Source organism: Sus scrofa, chromosome 3 (genome assembly GCF_054392235.1).
Source record: "Sus scrofa isolate SSC_HxYL_T2T_F1_AM1 chromosome 3, Sscrofa_HxYL_maternal_Yorkshire_Landrace_v2.0, whole genome shotgun sequence".
In the NCBI taxonomy this organism is placed as follows: Eukaryota; Metazoa; Chordata; class Mammalia; order Artiodactyla; family Suidae; genus Sus; species Sus scrofa.
The window spans coordinates 5,270,332-5,295,000 of record NC_139385.1 but is presented as its reverse complement, the minus strand read 5'-3'; the positions used below and the strand labels follow the sequence as shown (position 1 = coordinate 5,295,000).

Here is a 24,669-nt window from a genome sequence, read left to right as displayed (position 1 = left end):
TTCAACATCACCGCTCCGTTCCGCGGTCCTCTCCACTCAGACGTCAGACTCCTCTACCAGGTTTTTATTCGGTTTGTGACAGTTTTCAGCTCTAAACGGTCTGTTTAGGTCTTCTTCATGCCACTATGTCTCTGCTGAGCCTTTGCATTTTTCCTTTGTTTCAAGGGTGCTAGGACTCAAGTGTTCCTTGCAGCATTTTCACAACTGGCTGCTGTGAAATCCTTGTCGGAGAATCCTCTCCGTCATCCTGGCGCTGGTATCTGCTGTCTCTTCTTTCTTTTTCTCCCTTTCTTTCTCTTTCTCTCCCTCCACCCCTCCCCTTCTTTCCTTCTTTCCTTTCTTGGGCTGTGCCCGGGGCATACCGAAGGTCCCAAGCCAGGGATCACACCCATACCCCAGCAGTGACACCACCACCAGGTCCTTAGCCGACTGTACCACAAGGGAACTCCCTCCACCGTCTTTTCTTCACCTGCGTTCACCTGGGTTTTAGAATGATGAGTGATTTCCACTGACCCCTGGGCATGCTGGATCTTGTGTTATGAGACTCTGGAGCGTCCTTAAATTGAGTATTTTGTAAAGCAGAAAACCCAAAGTAGTTTTCTATAGCTGATCTTCAACAGACCAGAGACCACAGGTACAGACTGTATGTTATGGTTTACTTACTAGTAGGGCTCTCCGTTTTTCAAGAACGTATCCTGTTCCCTTGGGCTCGCGCTGGCTTTTAACTCCTTGACGACTACTCTGGCCACGCTGGTGCCGGTGTAAATCTCTCCGAGCAGCACCTGAAAGCAAACAACACGGTTTCATTTCCCTCCCGTGGCCGCGCGGAAGAAGGTCGTTACGTTTGCTGGGAAAGGGAACGCAGGAAAGTCAATCAGCTAACACAGGTGCTTGTCTATTCTCTGAAGTACCACCCCGCAGAAGGCCTGGACATCAACATGCTTCCCTTCAGCTTTAAAACACTCATCTGTGTGCACACAGCTCTTTTCTATTTAAAAACGTATGCCGCTTTCACTGAAACTGCCAATGACGTTACAGAAGAGCAATTTTTAAGTTCTGTGCAAGCATAACCCAAATATTTGTCAAAAACACTTTGGCTGAGTTCTGTTACTGAGTCTCCTCCACAGGGGACGGAGTAAACTGACAAAGTGCCAACGAACACACCATCGCTGCATTCGAACTTGAAAAATCCATGGCATTCCAATTATTCCAGGTCTTTATCTTGTACTAAAACTTCAGCCACACCACAGGGAAAACATATTCCACTGCAATTCACAGACCACAAAATGAGAAGAAAAGAACAAGCTACACGTGAAATATTAAGTATTAATAGAGGACAATGCAAGGCATTCCTAAATACAATATTTAAGATTAGAAAAATTAAAAAATGTAAAAAATTAAAAATAAAAAAATTAAAAGATTAGAAAAATATAAAAAACTATTTTAAAAGGAAGTGTTTTTATTTTGATTGTTCTTTTTTTTTATAATGATTTTTTTTTTTTCCATTATAGCTGGTTCAGTGTTCTGCAAATTTTCTACCATACAGCAAGGTGACCCAGTCACACATACATGTATACATTCTTTTTTCTCACATTATGATGCTCCATCATAAGTGACCAGACATAGTTCCCAGGGCTACACAGCAGGCTCTCATTGCTAATCCATTCCAAAGGCAATAGTCCGCCTCTCTTAACCCCAAGCACCCCAAGTCTTGGACATTCTTGAATTAAACTAAAACCTTTACTTCATTTTCATAAAATAGATTAATTTTTATGCCCTGGAAACAGGAAGAACTTGAAAAGAAATCAATGTGTTTGTTAGGAATATAAGGGAAGAAAAATGAACACAACAAGAAACTCTGACAATTGACTAAACCATATTCTCGGTTTCGAACAACCGGCTTGTGCAGGTCTAACCTGCCTGACGCATCTCTGACGGCGAGAAGAGGGGAGAATGACTGGGGCGCCAGCGCAATGATCCGGCTCACGGTCTCCCTGTGTCACCACCACTGCTGCCACTCTTGGAGGGCAACGTCTGCAGGGGCTGTTCACTCAACATCGGGACCGCTCACTTCTCTGACTCACTCCCACTCACTGGTGCTCGGACCCCAGGGGTCTAGACCCAGCCAATAATTCCATTGTGTCCAAGCCTTGAATGTTCACCACTTCTCGGCCTGACCTTGGATTTCCAGGTCACGAATGTCAGCAGCCTAAGCCAGCAAGGCCACAAGGTGCCCCCCAGATCCACTCGGGTATGGCTTTCCTGCCGTCCTGTCCCGACCGCAGGGCACGGGCGCCCCTCCGCGACAGCTCAGACCCGGTGACCCTTCTCCACCATCACCCCCGGGGTCCCCTCTCTCCCTGGGGTACGTGAGCTCAGCCAAGCTCCAGAGCTGCTGAAGTCCACTACGTGCTTACAGTAAAAGCCATCAAAGGCAGACAAAAACCCTGACCGACCGGCCTCGCAGTAAAGCTGTGAGGGTGCCCAGCGCTGCCCACCAGCCCGCGTCTCCCTGGCTGATAACCATCCCACCGGACTCGATCGCACCTTCTCCTCCTGTGCCAGCGTCACGGGCTGCTGCTTGCTGCTCCACGTCAACTGGCCTCCTACTCACTGAGAAAACTCATCTGAGGGGCACGTCCTTATTCAAACACCACATCCACCTGCCCGTGTCCACATCCTGGTTTTGCTCCCATTTCAAGAGAGACACTGTCTCTGTGCCTGAGACCAAGTCCTACGAACGTGCTATGGGTCCTTCCTACAAGAACGCGATCCCCGCCCAGAGGCCCCACGTCTGACACCGACCGACCAGCAACCAAAGCAGCTGCGCATCCTGTAAAAACCAAATCAAGACGCCCTCCCTGGGCCCTTGGCTGGTCCCGAACAGTTCATACTCCAATTCTCTGCTCCTTTGTGGACTAAAACTCAACACAGCTGTTTCTCCCTTAAACCCAGTGCTCGTGGGGACGTGACCCCTGAAGAGCCTCTTGAGGACACCCTGACTGCACGATGCCAGGGCCTGATTCTCCCAGCCTTCGTCTCACTCGGTGTGTCGGGAGCACTGACTGCTATTCAGCTTCGGGAACCCGCCTCCCCTGGCTTGCAGGATGCTCCTCTCCTGCATCCTTGTCTGCCCTCCTCTCCTGATCCTCTCCTGCTCTCCTCTCTCCAGCATCCTCACCCGCTCTCCTCTCTCCCGCATCCTCACCCGCTCTCCTCTCTCCCGCATCCTCACCCGCTCTCCTCTCTCCCGCATCCTCACCCGCTCTCCTCTCTCCCGCATCCTCGCCTGCTCTCCTCTCTCCCGCATCCTCGCCTGCTCTCCTCTCTCCCGCATCCTCGCCTGCTCTCCTCTCTCCCATCCTCCTGCCTGCTCTCCTCTCTCCCGCATCCTCACCCGCTCTCCTCTCTCCCGCATCCTCACCCGCTCTCCTCTCTCCAGCATCCTCACCCGCTCTCCTCTCTCCCGCATCCTCACCTGCTCTCCTCTCTCCAGCATCCTCACCCGCTCTCCTCTCCCGCATCCTCACCCGCTCTCCTCTCTCCCGCATCCTCACCCGCTCTCCTCTCTCCCGCATCCTCACCCGCTCTCCTCTCCCGCATCCTCACCCGCTCTCCTCTCTCCCGCATCCTCACCCGCTCTCCTCTCTCCCGCATCCTCACCCGCTCTCCTCTCTCCCGCATCCTCACCCGCTCTCCTCTCTCCCGCATCCTCACCCGCTCTCCTCTCTCCCGCATCCTCACCCGCTCTCCTCTCTCCCGCATCCTCACCCGCTCTCCTCTCTCCAGCATCCTCACCCGCTCTCCTCTCCCGCATCCTCACCCGCTCTCCTCGCTCCCGCATCCTCACCCGCTCTCCTCGCTCCAGCATCCTCACCTGCTCTCCTCTCTCCCGCATCCTCACCCGCTCTCCTCTCCCGCATCCTCACCCGCTCTCCTCTCTCCCGCATCCTCACCCGCTCTCCTCTCTCCCGCATCCTCACCCGCTCTCCTCTCTCCCGCATCCTCACCCGCTCTCCTCTCTCCCGCATCCTCACCCGCTCTCCTCTCTCCCGCATCCTCACCCGCTCTCCTCGCTCCAGCATCCTCACCTGCTCTCCTCTCTCCCGCATCCTCACCCGCTCTCCTCGCTCCCGCATCCTCACCCGCTCTCCTCTCCCGCATCCTCACCCGCTCTCCTCTCTCCAGCATCCTCACCCGCTCTCCTCTCTCCCGCATCCTCACCCGCTCTCCTCTCTCCCGCATCCTCACCTGCTCTCCTCTCTCCCGCATCCTCACCCGCTCTCCTCTCTCCCGCATCCTCACCTGCTCTCCTCTCTCCCGCATCCTCACCCGCTCTCCTCGCTCCCGCATCCTCACCCGCTCTCCTCTCCCGCATCCTCACCCGCTCTCCTCTCTCCCGCATCCTCACCCGCTCTCCTCTCTCCCGCATCCTCGCCTGCTCTCCTCTCTCCCGCATCCTCGCCCGCTCTCCTCTCTCCCGCATCCTCACCTGCTCTCCTCTCTCCCGCATCCTCACCCGCTCTCCTCTCTCCCGCATCCTCACCCGCTCTCCTCTCTCCCGCATCCTCACCCGCTCTCCTCTCTCCCGCATCCTCACCCGCTCTCCTCTCTCCCACATCCTCGCCTGCTCTCCTCTCTCCCGCATCCTCGCCTGCTCTCCTCTCTCCCGCATCCTCGCCTGCTCTCCTCTCTCCCATCCTCCTGCCTGCTCTCCTCTCTCCCGCATCCTCACCCGCTCTCCTCTCTCCCGCATCCTCACCCGCTCTCCTCTCTCCCGCATCCTCACCCGCTCTCCTCTCCCGCATCCTCACCCGCTCTCCTCTCTCCCGCATCCTCACCCGCTCTCCTCTCTCCCGCTCTCCTCTCTCCCGCATCCTCACCCGCTCTCCTCGCTCCCGCATCCTCACCCGCTCTCCTCGCTCCCGCATCCTCACCCGCTCTCCTCGCTCCCGCATCCTCACCCGCTCTCCTCGCTCCCGCATCCTCACCCGCTCTCCTCTCTCCCGCATCCTCACCCGCTCTCCTCGCTCCCGCATCCTCACCTGCTCTCCTCTCTCCTGATCCTCACCCGCTCTCCTCTCTCCCGCATCCTCACCCGCTCTCCTCTCTCCCGCATCCTCACCTGCTCTCCTCTCTCCTGATCCTCACCCGCTCTCCTCTCTCCCGCATCCTCACCCGCTCTCCTCTCTCCCGCATCCTCACCCGCTCTCCTCTCCCGCATCCTCACCTGCTCTCCTCTCTCCCGCATCCTCACCCGCTCTCCTCGCTCCCGCATCCTCACCCGCTCTCCTCGCTCCCGCATCCTCACCCGCTCTCCTCGCTCCCGCATCCTCACCCGCTCTCCTCTCTCCCGCATCCTCACCCGCTCTCCTCTCTCCCGCATCCTCACCCGCTCTCCTCTCCCGCATCCTCACCCGCTCTCCTCTCTCCCGCATCCTCACCCGCTCTCCTCTCTCCCGCATCCTCACCCGCTCTCCTCTCTCCCGCATCCTCACCCGCTCTCCTCTCTCCCATCCTCCTGCCTGCTCTCCTCTCTCCCGCATCCTCACCCGCTCTCCTCTCCCGCATCCTCACCCGCTCTCCTCTCCCGCATCCTCACCCGCTCTCCTCTCTCCCGCATCCTCACCCGCTCTCCTCTCTCCCGCATCCTCACCTGCTCTCCTCGCTCCCGCATCCTCACCCGCTCTCCTCTCTCCCGCATCCTCACCCGCTCTCCTCTCCCGCATCCTCACCCGCTCTCCTCTCTCCCGCATCCTCACCCGCTCTCCTCTCTCCCGCATCCTCACCCGCTCTCCTCTCTCCCGCATCCTTACCCGCTCTCCTCTCTCCCATCCTCCTGCCTGCTCTCCTCTCTCCAGCATCCTCACCCGCTCTCCTCTCTCCCGCATCCTCACCCGCTCTCCTCTCCCGCATCCTCACCCGCTCTCCTCTCTCCCGCATCCTCACCCGCTCTCCTCTCTCCCGCATCCTCACCCGCTCTCCTCGCTCCCGCATCCTCACCCGCTCTCCTCTCCCGCATCCTCACCCGCTCTCCTCGCTCCCGCATCCTCACCCGCTCTCCTCGCTCCCGCATCCTCACCCGCTCTCCTCTCCCGCATCCTCACCCGCTCTCCTCTCTCCCGCATCCTCACCCGCTCTCCTCTCTCCCGCATCCTCACCCGCTCTCCTCTCTCCCGCATCCTCACCTGCTCTCCTCTCTCCCGCATCCTCACCCGCTCTCCTCTCTCCCGCATCCTCACCTGCTCTCCTCTCTCCCATCCTCCTGCCTGCTCTCCTCTCTCCCGCATCCTCACCCGCTCTCCTCGCTCCCGCATCCTCACCCGCTCTCCTCGCTCCCGCATCCTCACCCGCTCTCCTCGCTCCCGCATCCTCACCCGCTCTCCTCTCTCCCGCATCCTCACCCGCTCTCCTCTCTCCCGCATCCTCACCCGCTCTCCTCTCTCCCGCATCCTCACCCGCTCTCCTCTCCCGCATCCTCACCCGCTCTCCTCTCTCCCGCATCCTCACCCGCTCTCCTCTCTCCCGCATCCTCACCTGCTCTCCTCTCTCCCGCATCCTCACCCGCTCTCCTCTCTCCCGCATCCTCACCCGCTCTCCTCTCTCCCGCATCCTCACCCGCTCTCCTCTCTCCCGCATCCTCACCTGCTCTCCTCTCTCCAGCATCCTCACCCGCTCTCCTCTCTCCCGCATCCTCACCCGCTCTCCTCTCTCCCATCCTCCTGCCTGCTCTCCTCTCTCCCGCATCCTCACCCGCTCTCCTCTCTCCCGCATCCTCACCCGCTCTCCTCTCTCCCGCATCCTCACCCGCTCTCCTCTCTCCCGCATCCTCACCCGCTCTCCTCGCTCCCGCATCCTCACCCGCTCTCCTCGCTCCCGCATCCTCACCCGCTCTCCTCGCTCCCGCATCCTCACCCGCTCTCCTCGCTCCCGCATCCTCACCCGCTCTCCTCTCTCCCGCATCCTCACCCGCTCTCCTCTCTCCCGCATCCTCACCCGCTCTCCTCTCTCCCGCATCCTCACCCGCTCTCCTCTCTCCCGCATCCTCACCCGCTCTCCTCGCTCCCGCATCCTCACCCGCTCTCCTCGCTCCCGCATCCTCACCCGCTCTCCTCTCTCCCGCATCCTCACCTGCTCTCCTCTCTCCCGCATCCTCACCCGCTCTCCTCGCTCCCGCATCCTCACCCGCTCTCCTCTCTCCCGCATCCTCACCCGCTCTCCTCTCTCCAGCATCCTCACCCGCTCTCCTCTCTCCCGCATCCTCACCTGCTCTCCTCTCTCCCGCATCCTCACCCGCTCTCCTCTCTCCCGCATCCTCACCCGCTCTCCTCTCTCCCATCCTCCTGCCTGCTCTCCTCTCTCCCGCATCCTCACCCGCTCTCCTCTCTCCCGCATCCTCACCCGCTCTCCTCTCTCCCGCATCCTCACCTGCTCTCCTCTCTCCAGCATCCTCACCCGCTCTCCTCTCTCCCGCATCCTCACCTGCTCTCCTCTCTCCAGCATCCTCACCTGCTCTCCTCTCTCCCGCATCCTCACCCGCTCTCCTCTCTCCCGCATCCTCACCTGCTCTCCTCTCTCCCGCATCCTCACCCGCTCTCCTCTCTGCTGCATCCTTTCCTGCTCTCCTCCCTCTCGCATCCTCGCCTGCTCCTCCCTCTCTCTCCCTTCCCCCGCCCCCCTAGCATCCCCACCTGCTCTTCCGCCCCCTCGTGTGCTCTCCTTGGCTGTGCTGAGCTCCATGCAGAGGGCCTCGGGCTCAGGCTGGCACCTCCCCTCCCCTCTGTGTTCACCTTTCTCTATGATTTTGTTTAGCCTCATACCTTTAAATGCTGTCTCTATCCTGAGTCCTCCCAGGATTCTCTCTCTGTCCTGAACTCTCCACCTGCACTTCCAGCTGCCCACGTGGCATCTCCCCTTTGCGTCTAAGAGCCCTCTCACCCGCAACGTGTCCAAAAGTGGACTCCTGGCCTCCTCCTCCATGTCTATGTCTCCCTGGTCTTCCCCGTTTCAGGTAACGGCAAGTCTGTTCTTCCTGCAGATCAGGACATAAGCCGTCATCCCTGAGCCCCTCCCCTCTTAGACCCCACATCTGACCCATCCCGGGTCCTGTATGCTCCTGCCTGAACACCCACCACTTCATGCTGTCATCCAGGTCCAAGCCTGCCCGCCTCCCCGGACCACTGCACTGGCCTCCTTACAGTCTCCCTGCCTCCCCCTTGGCCTCTGCAGCGTGACGGCCAGGCCAGCCTTTACAAGAGAAGCCGGGCTCCATCACTCACCCTCGGCTCCTGGGGCACCTCCCCACCCACTCTGAGCCCCTCGCCTCCCGCTGACTGTTCACTGTGGGACCTCCCCGCAGCCCCCGGAGGACACAGGTTCTAGTTCACGTGCGGCTCCGTTCCCAGGGCTCGACCACCTTCCCCCGCATTGTACTCCCAGCACCAAGCACAATGGTGGATGCACGACAGGGGCTGCTACACGGCTTGGAAGACGCGCCGCCCATGCAAGCTTGGACGATGTCAAAGTTACAGGACAAGCAACTCAAAGGCAAAAAGACTCGTGAGACGGCCGGTCACGGAGCAAACACGTCTTCGCTGCGCTCGCCCTGCTTGTGAGGGCATGACCACTCAGAACCTTCTACAGAGGAGGACTGCCCCGTCACGGACAGGGGCGCCAGAAAAGGTCACGCCTCCAACAGCCGGCGGTACAAAGCTCGACCGACCGAGCGTGTCACGGCGGCTCTCGGGACAGGCTGCCGAGCAGTTCTTCTCAGGGGTGTCCACGCTCATCACACCAGCGACGGCGAGAAAGCCAGCGGTGCATGTGCCCCGAGGCAAGGGGGAGAAAAAGGAAGCAACAAATCCCGCCAGGATGAAGGGCTCCTAAAACGCCCCCCTCTCTCACCTCCCCACCGTTCTTATGTCAACAGTGAGAAAAGTCTCTGATACTGAAACAAAAGCCATTCTTGGAAAACCTCACACCCCCAGGAGGGCGGACAGGCTCATGCGCACATGGTTTCGGGGGCCAGAAGGCAATGCCGGTGAGACGGCAGTGTCCGGAGGGGACGCAGTGTCTGGAGGGGACGCCGAGTGCTGCGCAACACAATTCGCGGGGGCTGTAAATGCCAAACGGTATAACCAGGAGGGAACAAATAAAAGGGAACAGGTTTTACCTTTCCAAACCAGCCATTTCCAATTTCCTGTATATAGTTTAGACTGTGGCGGGCAACTTGAGACTTCAAACCTTCTGCAGGAAAAAGAACATTGAAAACTCAGTATGAGTATTCAACTGACACAAAATATGAAATATACAGCCTATACAGTACAAACACTAACAGAAATTCCGTGTTTGTGCGGGGAGAGGTACAAATAGACGTGGAAACCATCTCTCTCAAACCAGCAAAGCCCAAAGGGCTGCAAAGTTTAAAACGGGCAGCATCTGTGAGGGAGCGGCCTGCCCAGGCTTTAAGCCCCTGCGCTGCTTCCTCTGATCCCACCACGCTGCTGCAGCCACCGGGCACCACTGCTCCACTGGCCTCTGCTCGGTCCTTAGTTTCACGGGGGAGCAGGGACCTCCAGGGACTGTCCTTCCCTAGAAATATGAAAATCTTACAAAAACCTGTCAGCACCTGCCTCATCAGACCTTTAGGAGATGGTCAAAGGCTTACAGTGCCCAGAGGTACCCAGGAGAAAGGCCACTGAAACAGGGAGAACTGCTCTGTGGCCTTGAATTCACCTATGCCCACCTCCCCCACAGAACTTCTTCAACGAGTGCTGGTTCCAGAGGGAGCAGACTGGACCTTATTCCCAAGGACCTGTGTTTCTTTGGAACTGGCCAGGGCTTCTGGAAGGCCTGGTGCAGTGACGGCTCTCGTCCCACCTAACTCAGGCTCTGTCAGGATACAGAGGCCGAATGTGCCTCAAAAACAACGCAAGCCAAGTGGACAAGGCACTGCTGCCTGGGGCAAAAAATAATGGAGGCAATGACAGAGGGGCTGAAGCTTTAGCAGAAAAGCTGAGACATGCAAGTGGTGGGTGGAAGAGCGGCTTTTTTAAAAAGCTATCATACAAATGGGGGGACCCAGAGAACCACATGTATGCTCAGGGAAGGACACACGCTCAGAAGGGACTTGAGAAGAGGAAGGCTTTCACGTCTGGTGAGTCTCATGCTCAGCACCAGCAGGAAGCGAAGGCTAAGGCAGAGCTGTCGGTGGGGCTGAGGACCCAGAGCCAGTGTGCAAGGACCTAGACAGCATCCAGTGTTTGGTTCCTTTCTTCTCCTTCCCTTTTTTTTTTTTTTTTGCATATTATTCAAAATGTCCAGTTTTCAACAAAAAATTACAAAGCATGCAAAAAACAGTCAAGTATGGTCCATGCACTGGCACGAGGAAATGGAAAACAAAGTGTCCCCGAGAACAGAACACACAGACCCCGGCCTTACCGGACAAGTCTTTAAATCAACCGTATTGAACACGCTGAAAGGGCCGAAGGAAACTACAGGCAAAGAACCAAAGGGAACCGAGGGAATGATGTCCCAACAAACAGAGAAGACCAATAATGTGACCGAAATTACTGAGAGAAGCCAAACAGCGTCTTGGAGCTGCAAGTGCAGCGACTGAAAACATTCACAAGAGGATCAACCACAGATCTGAGCAGACGGCAAAATCGAGGAAACCTGGCACTCGCCAGTCTGCAGAGCAGAAAGACAGAGAGTGGCGACATCAGCGGATGACGTCTCAGGGACTCGAGGGGTGCCACTGGGTGGACCAAAACACACATGAGAGCCCCAGGCGATGAGGGAGGAAAGGGAGCGGAAGGAACACCTGAAGATGCAAAGGTAAAGAATGGCCCAAATCTGACAAAGGACATGAATTTACACAGCCAAGAAGTTCAACAAAGTCCGAAGAAGACAAACTCAGAGATGTACTCGGAGACACATCACAATCAACTGCCGAAAACTAAAGCTGGAGAGAAGGAGCAGCTCATCATGTACAAGGGATCTTCCAGAAGAACAGCAACCCTATTTCTCATCAGAACCGTGGAAGCCAGGAGGCAGGCAGACGGCACGTTTAAGCGCTGGGAGAACAGAACCATCAACCGGGAGTTCTACGCCTGGCAAAACTGTCCTCTAAAAACAAAGGAGGAATTAAGACATTCTCACAAAAACGAGTGTAGGGAGTTGGTGGCCAGCACATCTGCCCTACAGGAAATGCTAAGGGGAGTCCTTCAGGCTGAAAAAAAAGGACATTAATCAGTAACTGGAAGTCATATGAGGACATAAGGATTTCTGGTAAAGGAAACTACGTAAGTAAATACGAAAAAACAGTATTATTGTATTTTTGGTGTGTAGCTCCTCCTTTTATTTTCTGTATGACTGTAAAAAACACCTTTTTTTTTCCTTCTTCTCTTTAGGACTTCACCAGCAGCCTATGAAGGTCCCAGGCTAGGGATTAAATCAGAGCTTCGGCTGCCAGCCTACACCATAGCTCATGGCAACACAGGATCTTTAACCCACTGAGTGAGGCCAGGGATTGAACCTGCATCCTCATCGATACTAGTCAGATTCATAACCTGCTGAGTCACAGCGGGAACTCCCTATTTCCTAAAAGATTTTAAAGATAAATACGTAAAAAAACTGTACAGCTGTTCGACACAGGTTGAGCTGTACAGGTCCACTTGTACATGGATTTTTTTCCTGATTAAACCCTATAGTACTACACAATCCCCAGTTGTTTGAATCCATGGATGCAGAACCATGGATACAGAAGGCTGACTATAAAGTTATACACATATTTTCGACCGTGCATAAGGGTGAGGGTAGGGGTTGTGTGTGAGGCGTTGGGGGGGGGGGGGGAAGGTAAGCACCCTTAACCCCTGCAAGGTTCAAGGGTCAAGTATAAATCTATATTAATGAAGACACAGTGTATAAAGAGATAATGTATGGCAACATAAAGGCAAGGAACAGGCGGAAGCTAGGTCAGGATCAATTCAAACTAAGCTATAAATTGAAGACAACTGTAGCCCCCTGTGGCTCAACAGGTTAAGGATCTGGCACAGTCACTGCAGTGGCCTTGGTCACTGCTATAGCATGGATTCAATCCCTGGCCCCAGGAGTTTCCCACATGCCATGGGAGAGGCAAAAAAAAAAAAAATCTAGAAAGCATACACAAAGGGAATGAGAAGGGAATCAGAATGGTACATGTGCCCATGCACACACACCTACAAATTCTAATAGCCTGTTTTCCAGAAACGGAAAAACTGATCCTAAAATTCATATGGAACTCCAAGGGCCTCAAAATAGCCACAACACTCTAGAAAAACAAAACAAAACACAAAGTTGGAAGATGCATACGTGCCAATTTCAAAACTTACTGTAATGATACAATAACCAAAACACTGCAGTACTGGCCTAAGGACAGACATCTAGGTCAATGAAATACAAGTGAAAGTCCAGAAATAAACCCAAACAAACATACAGTCACCTGATTTTCCACAAGGGGGCAAGACATTCAACAGGAGCAAGAACAGTCCCTTCAAAAACTGTTGCTAGAACAACCAGCTACCCACCTGAAGAATTAACCTGCACCATTACCTCACACCACATACAATTATGTTTATGAAACACACCAGCTGTGCCAGGTTTTAGCTTACTTTTTCTTTTTTTCTTTTTAGGGCCGCCCTGCAGCATAAGGAAGTCCCCAGGTTAGGGGTCGAATTGGATGGATCTTCAGCAGCTGGTCTACACCACAGTCACAGCCACGCCAGATCTGAACTGCCTCTGCAACCTACACCACAGGTCACAGCAGTGCCGGATCCTGAATCCACTGAGCAAGGCCTGGGATTGAACCCACATCCTCATGAACACTATGTTGGGTTCTTAACCCACGGGGCCGCAATGAGAACTCCCCTTTTTAATATCGCCTATAATAAAATAACCAACTGTTGCATTATACTGCCCTAAACACACATCACTGTGCATGTAGCACCACAAAAGGCAGGCCTGGCACCTACAAGACTTAAACAACCTTTTCTTAGTGGCATTAGAAATCCCTAATTCTTAAACCCTTCATCATATTATACTTCACAAGAAGAAATCAATTAACATCTAGTCAAACCTCTATCTTAGGATGAAAGGTCAGCTGATTAATCGGTCCACACAGAGACGCTCTGCCCGAGGGGTTGGGTTCCATTTCGATGAACTGTCTTGTGCCAGACCCAGGGGCCCAAAGGAAAGGACTCAGCTTTTGCAGGAACGCAATGGGCCTGACCGCTAGCATTCAGCTTCCCCACAAAGCAGGAAGAGAAATTAGCAAGCAGAGGATACAGGCAGTCCAATTATTTTAGGATTAATAGCAAGGCTCCCTCTCTCACTTTTCACAAACGCTTCATGAAAACATGACATTGGGATGCAAGGTCTCACCTACAGAAGGCTGGAATTGTGATGGAGCTGGTAGTGAAATATTTGGTACTGAAAGTGTGAACACTTCTGCTGGGGATTGAACAGAGGGAGTATCTTCTGCTGGTGGGGTGAAATCTATCTCATCATCAAAATTATCTTCAAATTCCTAAAACAGAAGAAGAGTGATATTATAGCTAATATAAATCAAACTGAGAGCAAAGACAAAAAAACACCTGCTAACATTTAAGATATGAACATTTATTCACTCGTTTGGAACACGCTGCCATAATCCCCCCCCCCAACCGACCCGATTTGTACTGACTTCAAGTGAAAAGTCACAAAAGTGATTGTGTTTTTCAACCCTAAATAGCAGAACAAATAAGATCTGCAAATAAACCATACATATTTTATGCAATTTTTTAAACTGGTAACTCGAAGTTAAATACAGAGTTTTCTAAAATGACCATGGAAATACTCTTCCAGGTTCAAAATTTTAAGTTACTGTATAGTTTAAGCTGTTCTTTTTATTACTATTCATGTTCACGAATCTCTTGGAATATCGGATCAGAACCTTTTTTATGGCTTATGAAGCCCCTAGGCCAGGGACTGACTCTGAGCTGCAGCTGTGAGCTACGCTACACCTGTGGCAACGCTGGATCCTTTAACACACTATGCTGGGCAGAGGATCAAACCCACGTCTCTGCAGTGACCCCAACTGCTGCAGTCAGATTCTTAACCCAGTGCTCCACAGAAAGAACTCCAGAGAACACTTATTTCTGAACTGTATATGTATTTCTAATTGCAGTGTGATGTTATTTATTTATTTATTTAGTCCAGGCATGGGGAAGTTCCCAGGCCAGGGGTCAAACCCGAACCACAGCCGGGACAACACCAGGTCTTTAACCCACTGAGCCTCCAGTGAATGCCACGGTGTGGTTTCCATCACGGTAAGGACAGTTCGAAGACTCAGACGAGATTTTTTTTTTAGGGCTGTATCCACAGCCCTTCATGGCATGTGGAAGTTCCCAGGCTAGGTAGGGGTCGAATCGGAGCTGCAGCTGGTAGCCTAGTCCGCAGCCACAGCACCATGAGACCCGAGCCGAGTCTGCAACCTGCACCACAGCTCATGGCAATGCCGGAGCCTTAACCCACGGAGCGAGGCCAGGGATGGAAGCCACATCCTCACGGAGACTAGTCGGATTCGTCACCGAGCCACGACAGCAACTCCAGAGAAGACGTTTTTTTTAAGTGAGTCCTATTTCTCTGGAAAGAGTAACAATAGAAAATTACTAAGCTGGGTGGAAAATTCATCAGGATCTGAACCATGAAGGTCAAGTATGAACTCTAGCATGTACGTGTCATACACATTCTAAGAACACGTGGCTTGCTGAAGATGGCAACTTGAAAACGGAGGCTGCACCGGGAGAGCTGCGGAAACCGCTGGTGGGACCTTGTCCAGCAGAAGGCTGTCCTGACTTTTCCTTCATCATTCCAGCGAGCTGCGTCCACCTTGGAAGCGTGTTAACTCAACACAGAGACGGATGATCGAGGCTGGTCATTCAGACGATGAACCAGAACACACCCCACCAGGCACCGGGACAGAAGCGGAGAACAGATCAGGGAGCCCCCCCCCCGCACGCCCTTTCCCCCAGCGCCTCCCCCCACCCCTGGCGAGGCAGAAACTGGAGGCTGCAAGGGTGGCTTTCGGTGATGGAACACCTACGTCCTCACACGCACGTGACAGGACATGTCCTCACACGCGCCTCACGTGCTGTCAAACGCATCAGGACGCACGGCTGCTTGTATGGGGAGGGCAGGACACGTCAACCTGAGGTCGCCTCTAGACGGAAGAGCTTTGTCCTGTTTCCCCTCTGGATACCCCTAAAAGGTCTCTCATCTAAAAAGACTGTAGCCACCACTCCCGACTCCGGCAGTAACGTGACAGACCATTCGGCAGCAGGTGATTCTGACGACTCAGGGAGGTGATACAGTTTGACGACAGCGAGAGGGCGGCGAGAGGAGGAGACAGGGTCAGGCTGGGAGTCCAGCCAGCGGCCATCCGGATGCACGCGGGCAGGGCGCTTAGCGACCAGACTGCAGCTCCCCGGCTGTGACTCCCAGGGACCAGGGGGCTCTAAACGCCATATCTCCAAGCACAGTCTGTAAGCTGGAGGGGGTCCCTGCGCCGCCCGCCTCAGAACCCCCGGGGAGCCTGGGAAAACAGACTGCCTGTATCTGCATCACAATAAACTCCCAGCCAACGCTGAGAGTCAGTCGGTGGGAACAATTCCAGGAAAAGAATGAGGTCTCCCGGCTTTCAGTTTCAGAAACACAGATCAGCCTTTATCTTTGTCCCCAAAGGGCCAGGTGTCTGTGCAAAATCCCTCTGCAAGACTGACCGTCAAGGGACACACATTCTGGGCCCACTACTGGGCCCCATTAAGTTCCCACAGGGCGTCGGCACTGACGCGGGGGCCCAGGGGCTACTGCCCTACACATCTCGGGAAAACCTTCTAAAGAAAACGCCCCCTGCCAGTGAGCCTGCTCCTCCGGCCTCCCCCGGCCTCCCCGCGCCGTGCTCATCAACGCTGGCGTCGGCCCACCTCTCCTCAGAGCTGCCACCAGACCCAAGGCAAAGGCGTCACACAATCGAAGCCAGTGTGAGACTCCAGAAACAGGGTCACACGTCCTCTAAAGAGGTTTTCCGAGAACACAGCTTTTCCCAGTTTGAACCGGGTCCTGAGGGCTCCCGGGGCAGCTCTAGGACGGCTGGTAAACTCTACATTAAGGACCATTCTCTCTGCATGACATGCTCCTTTTTTTTTTTTTTTTTTTTAAACCTTCTTCCCTGTATTCCTTTGGCTAAGTCTTCACTGAGCCCTGCTAAATGCCAGCAGGCGTGTCGTGAGTTCTAGAGGAGGACACCCCAGCCAGCTGCCCGCAGACTGCCCCTAAGTTTCTAGGAGCCAGCCCTTCTCTCTGCTCAGCCCCCCTGCCCCACCCCAGCCGGCTGTACAACTTGAACCACTCTGTTCTCCTCCCCAGGGAACTCGGCTCTCCAGGGAAACCGAAAGACGTGCTTCCTCACGCACAAAACACACTGGCGGGGGCGGGGGCATCACCTGGCCTCAGCAGTCTTAACAACTGCAAACTGACCAGCACACCAAAGTCTGAAAGGGAATCCAAACCCGCCTGCTTCTCCCTACAGGCCTCACGGCCCGTGACCTCAGCCATCCCCCCTTATTCCTCACTTAGCACAACTGGTAACCGGCAGGCAGTTATTGCCAATGATGCGCGGAGGCAGGGCCAGCACCTGCAGCCAGGGGGCCAAACCCTGACCACCTAGTTTACTCTTTGTCCTTTCTTTTCTTTCTTTTTTATTTTTTAGGGCTGTATGAGCGGCATATAGAGGTTCCCAGGCTAGAGGTCAAATCGGAGTTACAGCTGCCCACCTACTTACACCACAGCCACAGCAAGGTGGGATCCTTAAGCCATGGAGTGAGGCCAGGGATCAAGCCCCAGTCCTCAGGGATCCTGGCTGGGTTTGTTACTGCGGAGCCACAACGGGAACTCTCCACCTATTTCATTCTGCGCACAACGTTTTACTGGCCCAGAGCTGTGACCCCTTGTTCATAGGCTCAGGTTAACCGCAACGCAGAGCTGAGCACCGAGGAGCCGTATGGCCCTCACTGAGGAGAACGTATGGCCCGGACTATTTACTATTTCCAAGAGCTCTTGATTTTACTTTCACTTTTACTATCTGGCTCCTATAGGAGAAAAAAAAAAAAGTTTGCCAAGCGCTGCCCCCAGGGACCGCGATAGACAGGCACTCGTTGCCCACCGTCTTGGAGGGTGACGTCCGGCGCCCCCATCCGTGCTCACCTTGAAGTCGATCTCTGGGTCTTTGCAGCAGGATACACAGTTTGCAATCAACACGATTAACACCAGTAAACTGCACACAGAGAGGACCACAAACGATGAGGACATTTCTGCAGCAGGGGCCTCCCCTGGAAAGAGAGAGAAGCAGTATTAGGCGGGCATTCTGAAATCAACTTTAATGAGCGAATCCATCTCTTTTCTGCCAGAGAGAAATGGCACCAAGAATAATGGGCGGGGACTTCCCATCGTAGCTCAGCGGAAGGAATCTGAGGAGCATCCATGAGGACGCAGGTTCAATCCCTGGCCTTGCTTAGGGGGTTCAGGATCCAGCGTTGCCGTGAGCTGTGGTGTAGGTCACAGACACGGCTCGGATCCTGCGTTACGGGGGCCGTGGGGCTGTGGCATAGACCAGCGGCTGCAGCTCCAATTCAAGCCCTAGCCTGGGAACCTCCACATGCTTCGAGCGCAGCCCTAAAAAAAAAAACAAACAATGCTCAAATGCTCCAGATAAAGCTGATGACCAATTCAGGAAAAGAAGTGAAGCGTTTTTCTTAAAAATGTCCTGCTTTTGAAACAAGTTTAGATTTACAGAAGAGGGCGGGGACAGCAGAGACTCCTGCTCTGCCTCCACCGTCTTCCAGGAGCGCCTGCATCTCCCACACAAGGCTCAGCAAAGCGAGATGGTAACACCAGCTGACCTTCAGGCGTCTCTGGATTTTACCCCTTCTTCCATCAACACCACGCTGGCCCAGATCCCACCCAGGCCACCGGCACTGCCCCGACTCCTCACACCCCCTTTGTCTCCACCAGTCGCTGAGGCTTCTCTGCCCATGTGTCCTAAGTGTGACACTTTTGAAGAGCACAGGTCAGTTATTTGGGAGAATGTCCCTCGGGTGGGGTTGTGGGGCGTTTTCTCTGGACTGAAGTTTCCGATCTTTGGGAAGAATCCAGAATACCACCAGGCGAAATGTCCTTCTTGCAAGATCACAGCAGGGGCAGGTGGAGACGTGAACCCGGACCCCTGGCCCGGATGCTTTTGGCCAGGGCTCCCCGCCGTGAGCCCCTCAGCTCTCCCTTCACCTGGGCCTCTCTTCGGAAGCGGGTCGCCACGTCCAGGGCACACTCCCGGGAAGGGAATTAGGCGGCGCTTCCTGGCAGGGGTGGTGACAGATACGGGAACATACAGCTACCACGGTAACTGGCACCGGGGGGCACCCTCTGGGGCCCGGCACACATCCTGCGTCTCTGCAAAGCTTCCCGCAGTGGTTCGCACCTGTCCTGCGTCTTGCCTGCGGCGCTGAGCCCGTGAGGCCCATTAATGGAGCTCCGTCTCCCTCACTCCCTCTGACTCGGAATCCTCCCGGGAGGACGGTCTGTCTCCTCTCCCCACTCTTCAGTCACTCACACAGTCACAAACTCACAGATAGTTACTTGCTCCCTTGGGTTATAACCCACTGTTCCCATGACTTTGGCTCAATCGTTCCGGCCTTGGCGCCTGGGAGCCCTTTCGAGGGGACCACTGGGTCCTTCGGACAAGCCCCGCTCCTTCCTTTTTCCCGCCAGCACTTCCCTGCTCCGAGGCGCGACAGGAAGCTCCAGGCTCCCTTATGTTGTCCCCTGTGCCTTTTAGAATCAGCCACTTCTCCAAGGAGCTTCTGTCCTGATAAGGAAACCGAAAGCTACAGCCCCTGACAGTTTTTGCTTGGGGGAGAGTGGAGGGGCAGCGAAGAATCATTTTTACATCTTTAAAGGTCTGATTTTAAAAACGAAAACAAGAATCTGTAACAGACACAGCACAAGGCCGCAAATCTCTTACTGTCTGGCCGGTGACAACGTCTGCAATCCCTGTCGAGAGCATAAAGATTCCCACATCTTGCTTTCAGCAAAACTTAATTCTCTAGAAAGCATCATATTCAACCAGGGCTGCTCTGAAGCTTTTTCGTTTGTTGGGGCAGATTGTTAAGTCTCACCGACTGGTGTTTTACTCAAAAAATACACTTTTCTTTTCTTTTCTCCTCCCCTGCTTTGAGACAGAATTGACAGAAAACACGGTGTAAGTTTGTGTACAGCGTGACAATTTGAGAGTATACGTGTATTGTGAAATGGTTACCACGGAAGTCAGAAATAAGCTTTCCCTTAAAACCCCGTCGACAGCTAATGAGGTGTTCAAAGGCACGAGTGGGAGGCCTGGGGACAAGGAACAGCGCCACCAGTTTTCTGCACGAAACTGTGGCCCCTGAAGAAAAGCCACACCACACTCCTGCGTGCGTAAAACACATTCTTGAACATAAAATGACTTCGTGAAGAGCAGAGGAGCCTAAAGGGGACGCCCGTCGACCGCCAAGCGGGGCTGAATCCCCGCTCAGCAGCGGATGGTCGGTGGGAGGAAGACGAGGCTGGACGGGGCTCTCCGACACGGGCTCCGGGCCCTGCAGCCGCGCTCGGAAACAGTCGCAGTGGACACCCAAGGGCTGTCAAGGGGCTGGAGCTCTGAGACAACAACATGGAAAAGCGAGGAAAATCCAAACACAGTTAACAGCTGAATGCCCTCACCACAGACCCCGGGGCCCGCTTGGAAACTCAACGGAGAGGAGCCCGAGCCTCGAGCCGCGGAGAGGCAGCCCCCCGGGAAGGCGGACCCCGCGTGGCCGGGCGCCCTCCCCGGACGTGCTCGAAAGGATTCGGTAGGTGAGTCCCGAGGTGACACCGCCAGGCACGTTCACACGCTGGGTCTGACTGACCATCACGGGCGATCTGTCCACTGCATCTCACCGTCCCTGAATCTCCAGGGCATCTTACACCCGAGAGAAACCTGCGTTCACCGGCAGCATTTCTTCTTTCGCAAAGGCACAAAAATAAGGGCGTGTCCGAATCGGTCCTGTCCGAGATGTGATAAAATAACAAGGCCGGCTCCACGTCACAGACGAGGACACTGCTGGGTCCAAGACGACGACGAGGCAGGAAGGCGCCGAGCCGGGCTCCAGGTCAGGGTGCTGGATGCAGGTCCCCCGGGCCTTCCCCCGACCCCCACCGCTCCGCCTCAGTGAGATGAACCTGTAACACCTAACAGCAGCCTCACCCGTGCTTTGAAGCAAAGTCTCTCACTGTAATTAAGGCAGTTCATACTCCAGGGCTCTCCCCCAGACTCCACAGTGGACAGTAAATTACTTTTTCCTCTCTTTCACCCTTTATTTTTTTTTTTAACATAACACACTATCATAAAACTGATCAAAGCTGCCTGAGGGCCAACTCAGTTTTCTGACCCATAAATCTTGTGTGAGTCATCAGGCAGGCATGAAAAGTCAGACCTGTGTTAAAAATAACCAGTTATGCCAAGTTCTGCCCGACCTTAATAATGTTTTGGTTTCTCTTAAGACGCTGCAGAGACATCTGCTCTTCTGGACTCAGATTTCTTCTATGTATATACAAGTCAACTCAGCCTCAATGTCCACCCGTCCTGCTGAAAAGATTCTGAATTACCACCTAAAAAACGTGTTAGGTAGCCTCTAGTAGAAATTGTTGAAGTTTTACCACTTCTAAAAACTATTTTATGTACTGCATTTTTCTCCATCAGCCCAAAGCACCATGCTTTTAAAAAAACTCTAGGAGTTCCCGTTGTGGCACAGCAGAAACAGGTCTGACTAGGAACCATTAGGTTGCAGGTCTGATCCCTGGCATCACTCAGTGGGTTAAGGATCTGGTGTTGCCATGAGCTGTGGTGGAGGTCAAAGATGTGGCTCGGATCCTGCGTTGCTGTGGCTGGGGTGTAGGCTGGCAGCTGTAGCTCTGATTAGACTCCTAGCCTGGGAACCTTCATATGCTGCGGGTGTGGCCCTAAAGAGCAAAAAAAAAAAAAAAAAAAAAAATCCATAAAACTCTAAAGGAGTTCCCACTGTGGCGCAGTGGGTTAATGATCCTGCTTGTCTCTGTGGAGGTGCTGGTTTGATCCCCTGCCCAGCGCAGTAGGTTAAGGATCCAGCATTGTTGCAGCTGTGGGGTAGGTCACAGCTCCGGCTCGGATTTGCTCCCTGGCCCGGGGAACTTCCAAATGCCACCAGGGGTGGCCAAAAAAGAAAGAAAAGAAAAGAAAACCTCTATGTATCAACAAAAGAAAACGTCTAAACAATGAAGAAAAACTTCAAGAAAAAAAAAAATGAAGAAGAAATCAAGCCACCCTGGCATAGGCTGGCAGGTGAGATGGGCTGGCAGAAACCACAGGGAGGAAGCAAATTCCAGCTGTGAGGAACTGCAGCCTAAAATCCCCGCGGCCCCAGTGGTCAGACGACACACAGGGCCCCCGGCTGCAGCAGTTAGGAAACTATGAAGAAAGAGCTTTCTTTTGACATCCTCAGGCTGCAGCCCTGAGGAGTGTGTACATCAAACCAATCGTTCACAGAAGAAAAACATCAACAACGACAGCCGCCCTGCCGATGACAAACTGGCAACGGGGCTAATTAGAGGCTGGGTACGCAGTCCACTTCCCCGAGACACGGAGGAAAAACCACGGCATCTCTCTAAGTGCCTTCTGTGAGTTTTCATTGCAGTTCCCAAACCACTTTAATAGACATCTAGCCCTTGATTTAATAAGCAGAAAACTTGAGAGCCTCTAAGAGGTAGGTACATATTATCTGTTTTATAGACAGGTAATTTGGGGAACACAATTTCTCAGTAATGACTCAGTTAAGGCAGGAGGGCTACCTGATGATTGATTCGGCCATTACAAATCCCTGCCTGGAACCCTGATTAGAAGTTGAATACATGTAATTTAACTGAAGAGTTACCTGTGAACCCATTTTTGGATTAAATAAAAAATGCTAAAGGTCTATAGATAGGAGTTCCCTGGTGGCTCAGTGGGTTAAGGATCTGGCGTTCTCGCTGCTGTGCCTCAGGTCAGTCCCTGACCTGGGAACTTCCACGTGCTGCAGGTGCTGCCCCCCCCCACAAAAAAAGATAGAAAGAAATGATAATCAAACGCCAGATCCACGAGGGACTGCAAAATCCCGATATTCTAATTTTGTCATTTCCTCTTCAGTTATCAGCTGATAGACTTTCACAAAAAGAAATTTCTTTATATTTACTATTTGGGTAGCTAAGCGGTGGGGCTGAAATGACAAACCCTTTAATCACATGTCAGCCCCATCCCGAAGCTACCGGAGGGCCCACCAAGAGTCACTTTCATTAGCACAAACTCAGGTGTGGTTGGAAGGGGCGGGCGTGTTAGCAACAACAAGAGATCACCCCATCACTCAGGAAATTAGACGGCTCTAGGAGCTCTCTGCCAGGAAAGGGGACAAAGACCAAATATGCCTTTCCTATGACATTACAGGTATATATACCCTAGAACAGGGGTTGGGAAACCATGGCCTCTGGGCAAAAAAATGCCCACTTGCTTTTGGTACAGCCTGCTAGCTAACAGTGTTGACATTCCTAAAGAGTTGCTTTAAAAAAAAAAAAAAAAAAAGAATATTTCATGAATGACATTTTACATCAACAGCTAATAATGCAAAAAGACAGACAAGCAGACATTATGTGCCTCCTGATGGAAAAACACATCACCACCCACTGCACACTCCTGCCAAATACAAACAATCCAACAATAACAAAATATCAAACCTGCATCTAACCAAGCCTCTAGATCCAAATACCAATTAACAGGAAATAAAGGGAACAGTGGAACATATTAAATTCCAAAACAAGAATGTAATCAGCAAAATTCAGGCTATGAAAAACATTCAAGGAGGAAAATATGATGAATTACAAGGAGAGCGAGCGAGAGATGGAGAATTACATTTTTTTTTTAAGACACACCAACCAATTACCAAGTACAGGTGTTACTTGAATCACCATTCAAACTTTTAAAAAATTATGACATTGAGACAACTGGAAATCTGAACACTGGCAATCAATCTTAGTAGGGAAGTATGATTCATTTCTCCTATGAGAGAGTGATGATAGTACTGTTTTTAAAAGTAGCCTTTATCTTTTAGAGATACTGACCTATTTAACAATGTCTGGAATTTGCTTCAAAATAGTATGAGGGTAGAGAAAGTGATAGGGGCAGTATGAAAAACGATGGCCCACGCTGATGCAAGCCAGATGAAAGGTACCTACATGCAAATTCATTATAGCATCTGTTTATGTTTGACGTTTTCCATTTATTAAATAATTTCTTCACATCCATTAAATAAAAAGTTTAAATAGGAAAAAGGCAGATATTACAATTTGCGATCTATATTCTTGCCTTCCCTAGGTACGTGCATTAGTTTGCTAGAAAGGCTGCGACAAAGGGCAAACTGGGTGGTGGAGACCACTCTGGAGGCTAGAAGCCCAAGACCAAGGCGTTAGCTGGCTGGTTCCTCTGGCAGCCCAGAGAGGAGGATCTGTCCCAGGCCTGTCACCTCGCTTCTGGGAGGTGGCTGTCTTCCCCCTGCAGACCTTCACATCACCTCCCTCTATGCTTCTTTCTGTGTCCAGGTTTCCCTTTTATGAGGACACAGTCATGCTGAACAGAGCCCTCCTAGTGACCTCACTTTAACTTCACTACCTCTGTAAACACCCTGCCAAATAAGATCACCTTCTGAGTTATCAGAGGTCAGACTTCAACATATGAATTTGGGATGTATGTTTAAGTGAAAACAAGACAAAACCAGAAACAAACAGAACAGATGTGTACACAGCATCTCCGGTGGCACCGGTGGGATGAGGGAGGGAAACAAGAAGGAGGGGATGGAACGAGGGAGAGGTGTTCTCTCCTTTCACGTTTCTTGACTTCTGTGCCAGGGCTTCCCACTGTCCCTAACCTAAGATCAGAACCCCTTAACAAGGCTTACAGTGTCCCTGGTCACGCAGCTCCCCTGCACCTCTCCGCCTGCCTCACCTGTCCCCAGCTCTCTACCTGGAGCTATGACCAATCTCTCCTAGCCCCTCCAGACAGATCCTCTGTCATGCCGAGTTGACATTCCCCCGCTGACGCACTCCATCAATCCATGCTCACCATCTAGATCACAACTTGAACACGGCCCCAACGTCCCCCTGTAGTGACCTGCTACAGAACTGACAACACCATGTGACTGCAGGCTGAATGGGGTCAGGGACTAGCCCTGTATATGCCATCCAAGACTCCTACGGCCCCAGCACGGTGCCTGGCATTCAGTCAGAAGTGGGGGAGGAAAACAAGAAAGAGAAAAAAGTGAGAAAGCCGACAACCAAGGAGCTCTAGCAAGGGAGGGAAGATGGGCACAGGGCATGGGGGAGAGCACGCCGGCATTAAACCACTGGTTAGCAGGATAAACGTATCCTTTCAGGGTCCAACAAATAATACCAACAAATGGCATTCCTTCAATAACTTTATAATCCTACTTAGCAAAGATTCTCCCCCAAAGCCAACCACAC

General features: G+C 53.1%; 1 protein-coding gene across 3 annotated transcripts in view; it reads right to left on the bottom strand.

Moving 5' to 3' along the window:
• Positions 1-24,669, bottom strand: part of LMTK2 (lemur tyrosine kinase 2) — a 92,744-nt gene that overhangs the window by 44,393 nt on the left and 23,682 nt on the right. For all 3 annotated transcript variants that reach the window (XM_085016446.1, XM_013995356.3, XM_021086090.2), the window contains 4 exons: positions 17,281-17,405; positions 13,420-13,564; positions 9,173-9,246; positions 664-782 (listed from right to left, as the gene is read on the bottom strand). In XM_085016446.1, the coding sequence (XP_084872572.1) occupies positions 664-782; positions 9,173-9,246; positions 13,420-13,564; positions 17,281-17,385 (443 nt within the window). In that variant the 5' untranslated portion in view covers positions 17,386-17,405. The remainder of the gene's footprint in view (positions 1-663; positions 783-9,172; positions 9,247-13,419; positions 13,565-17,280; positions 17,406-24,669) is intronic.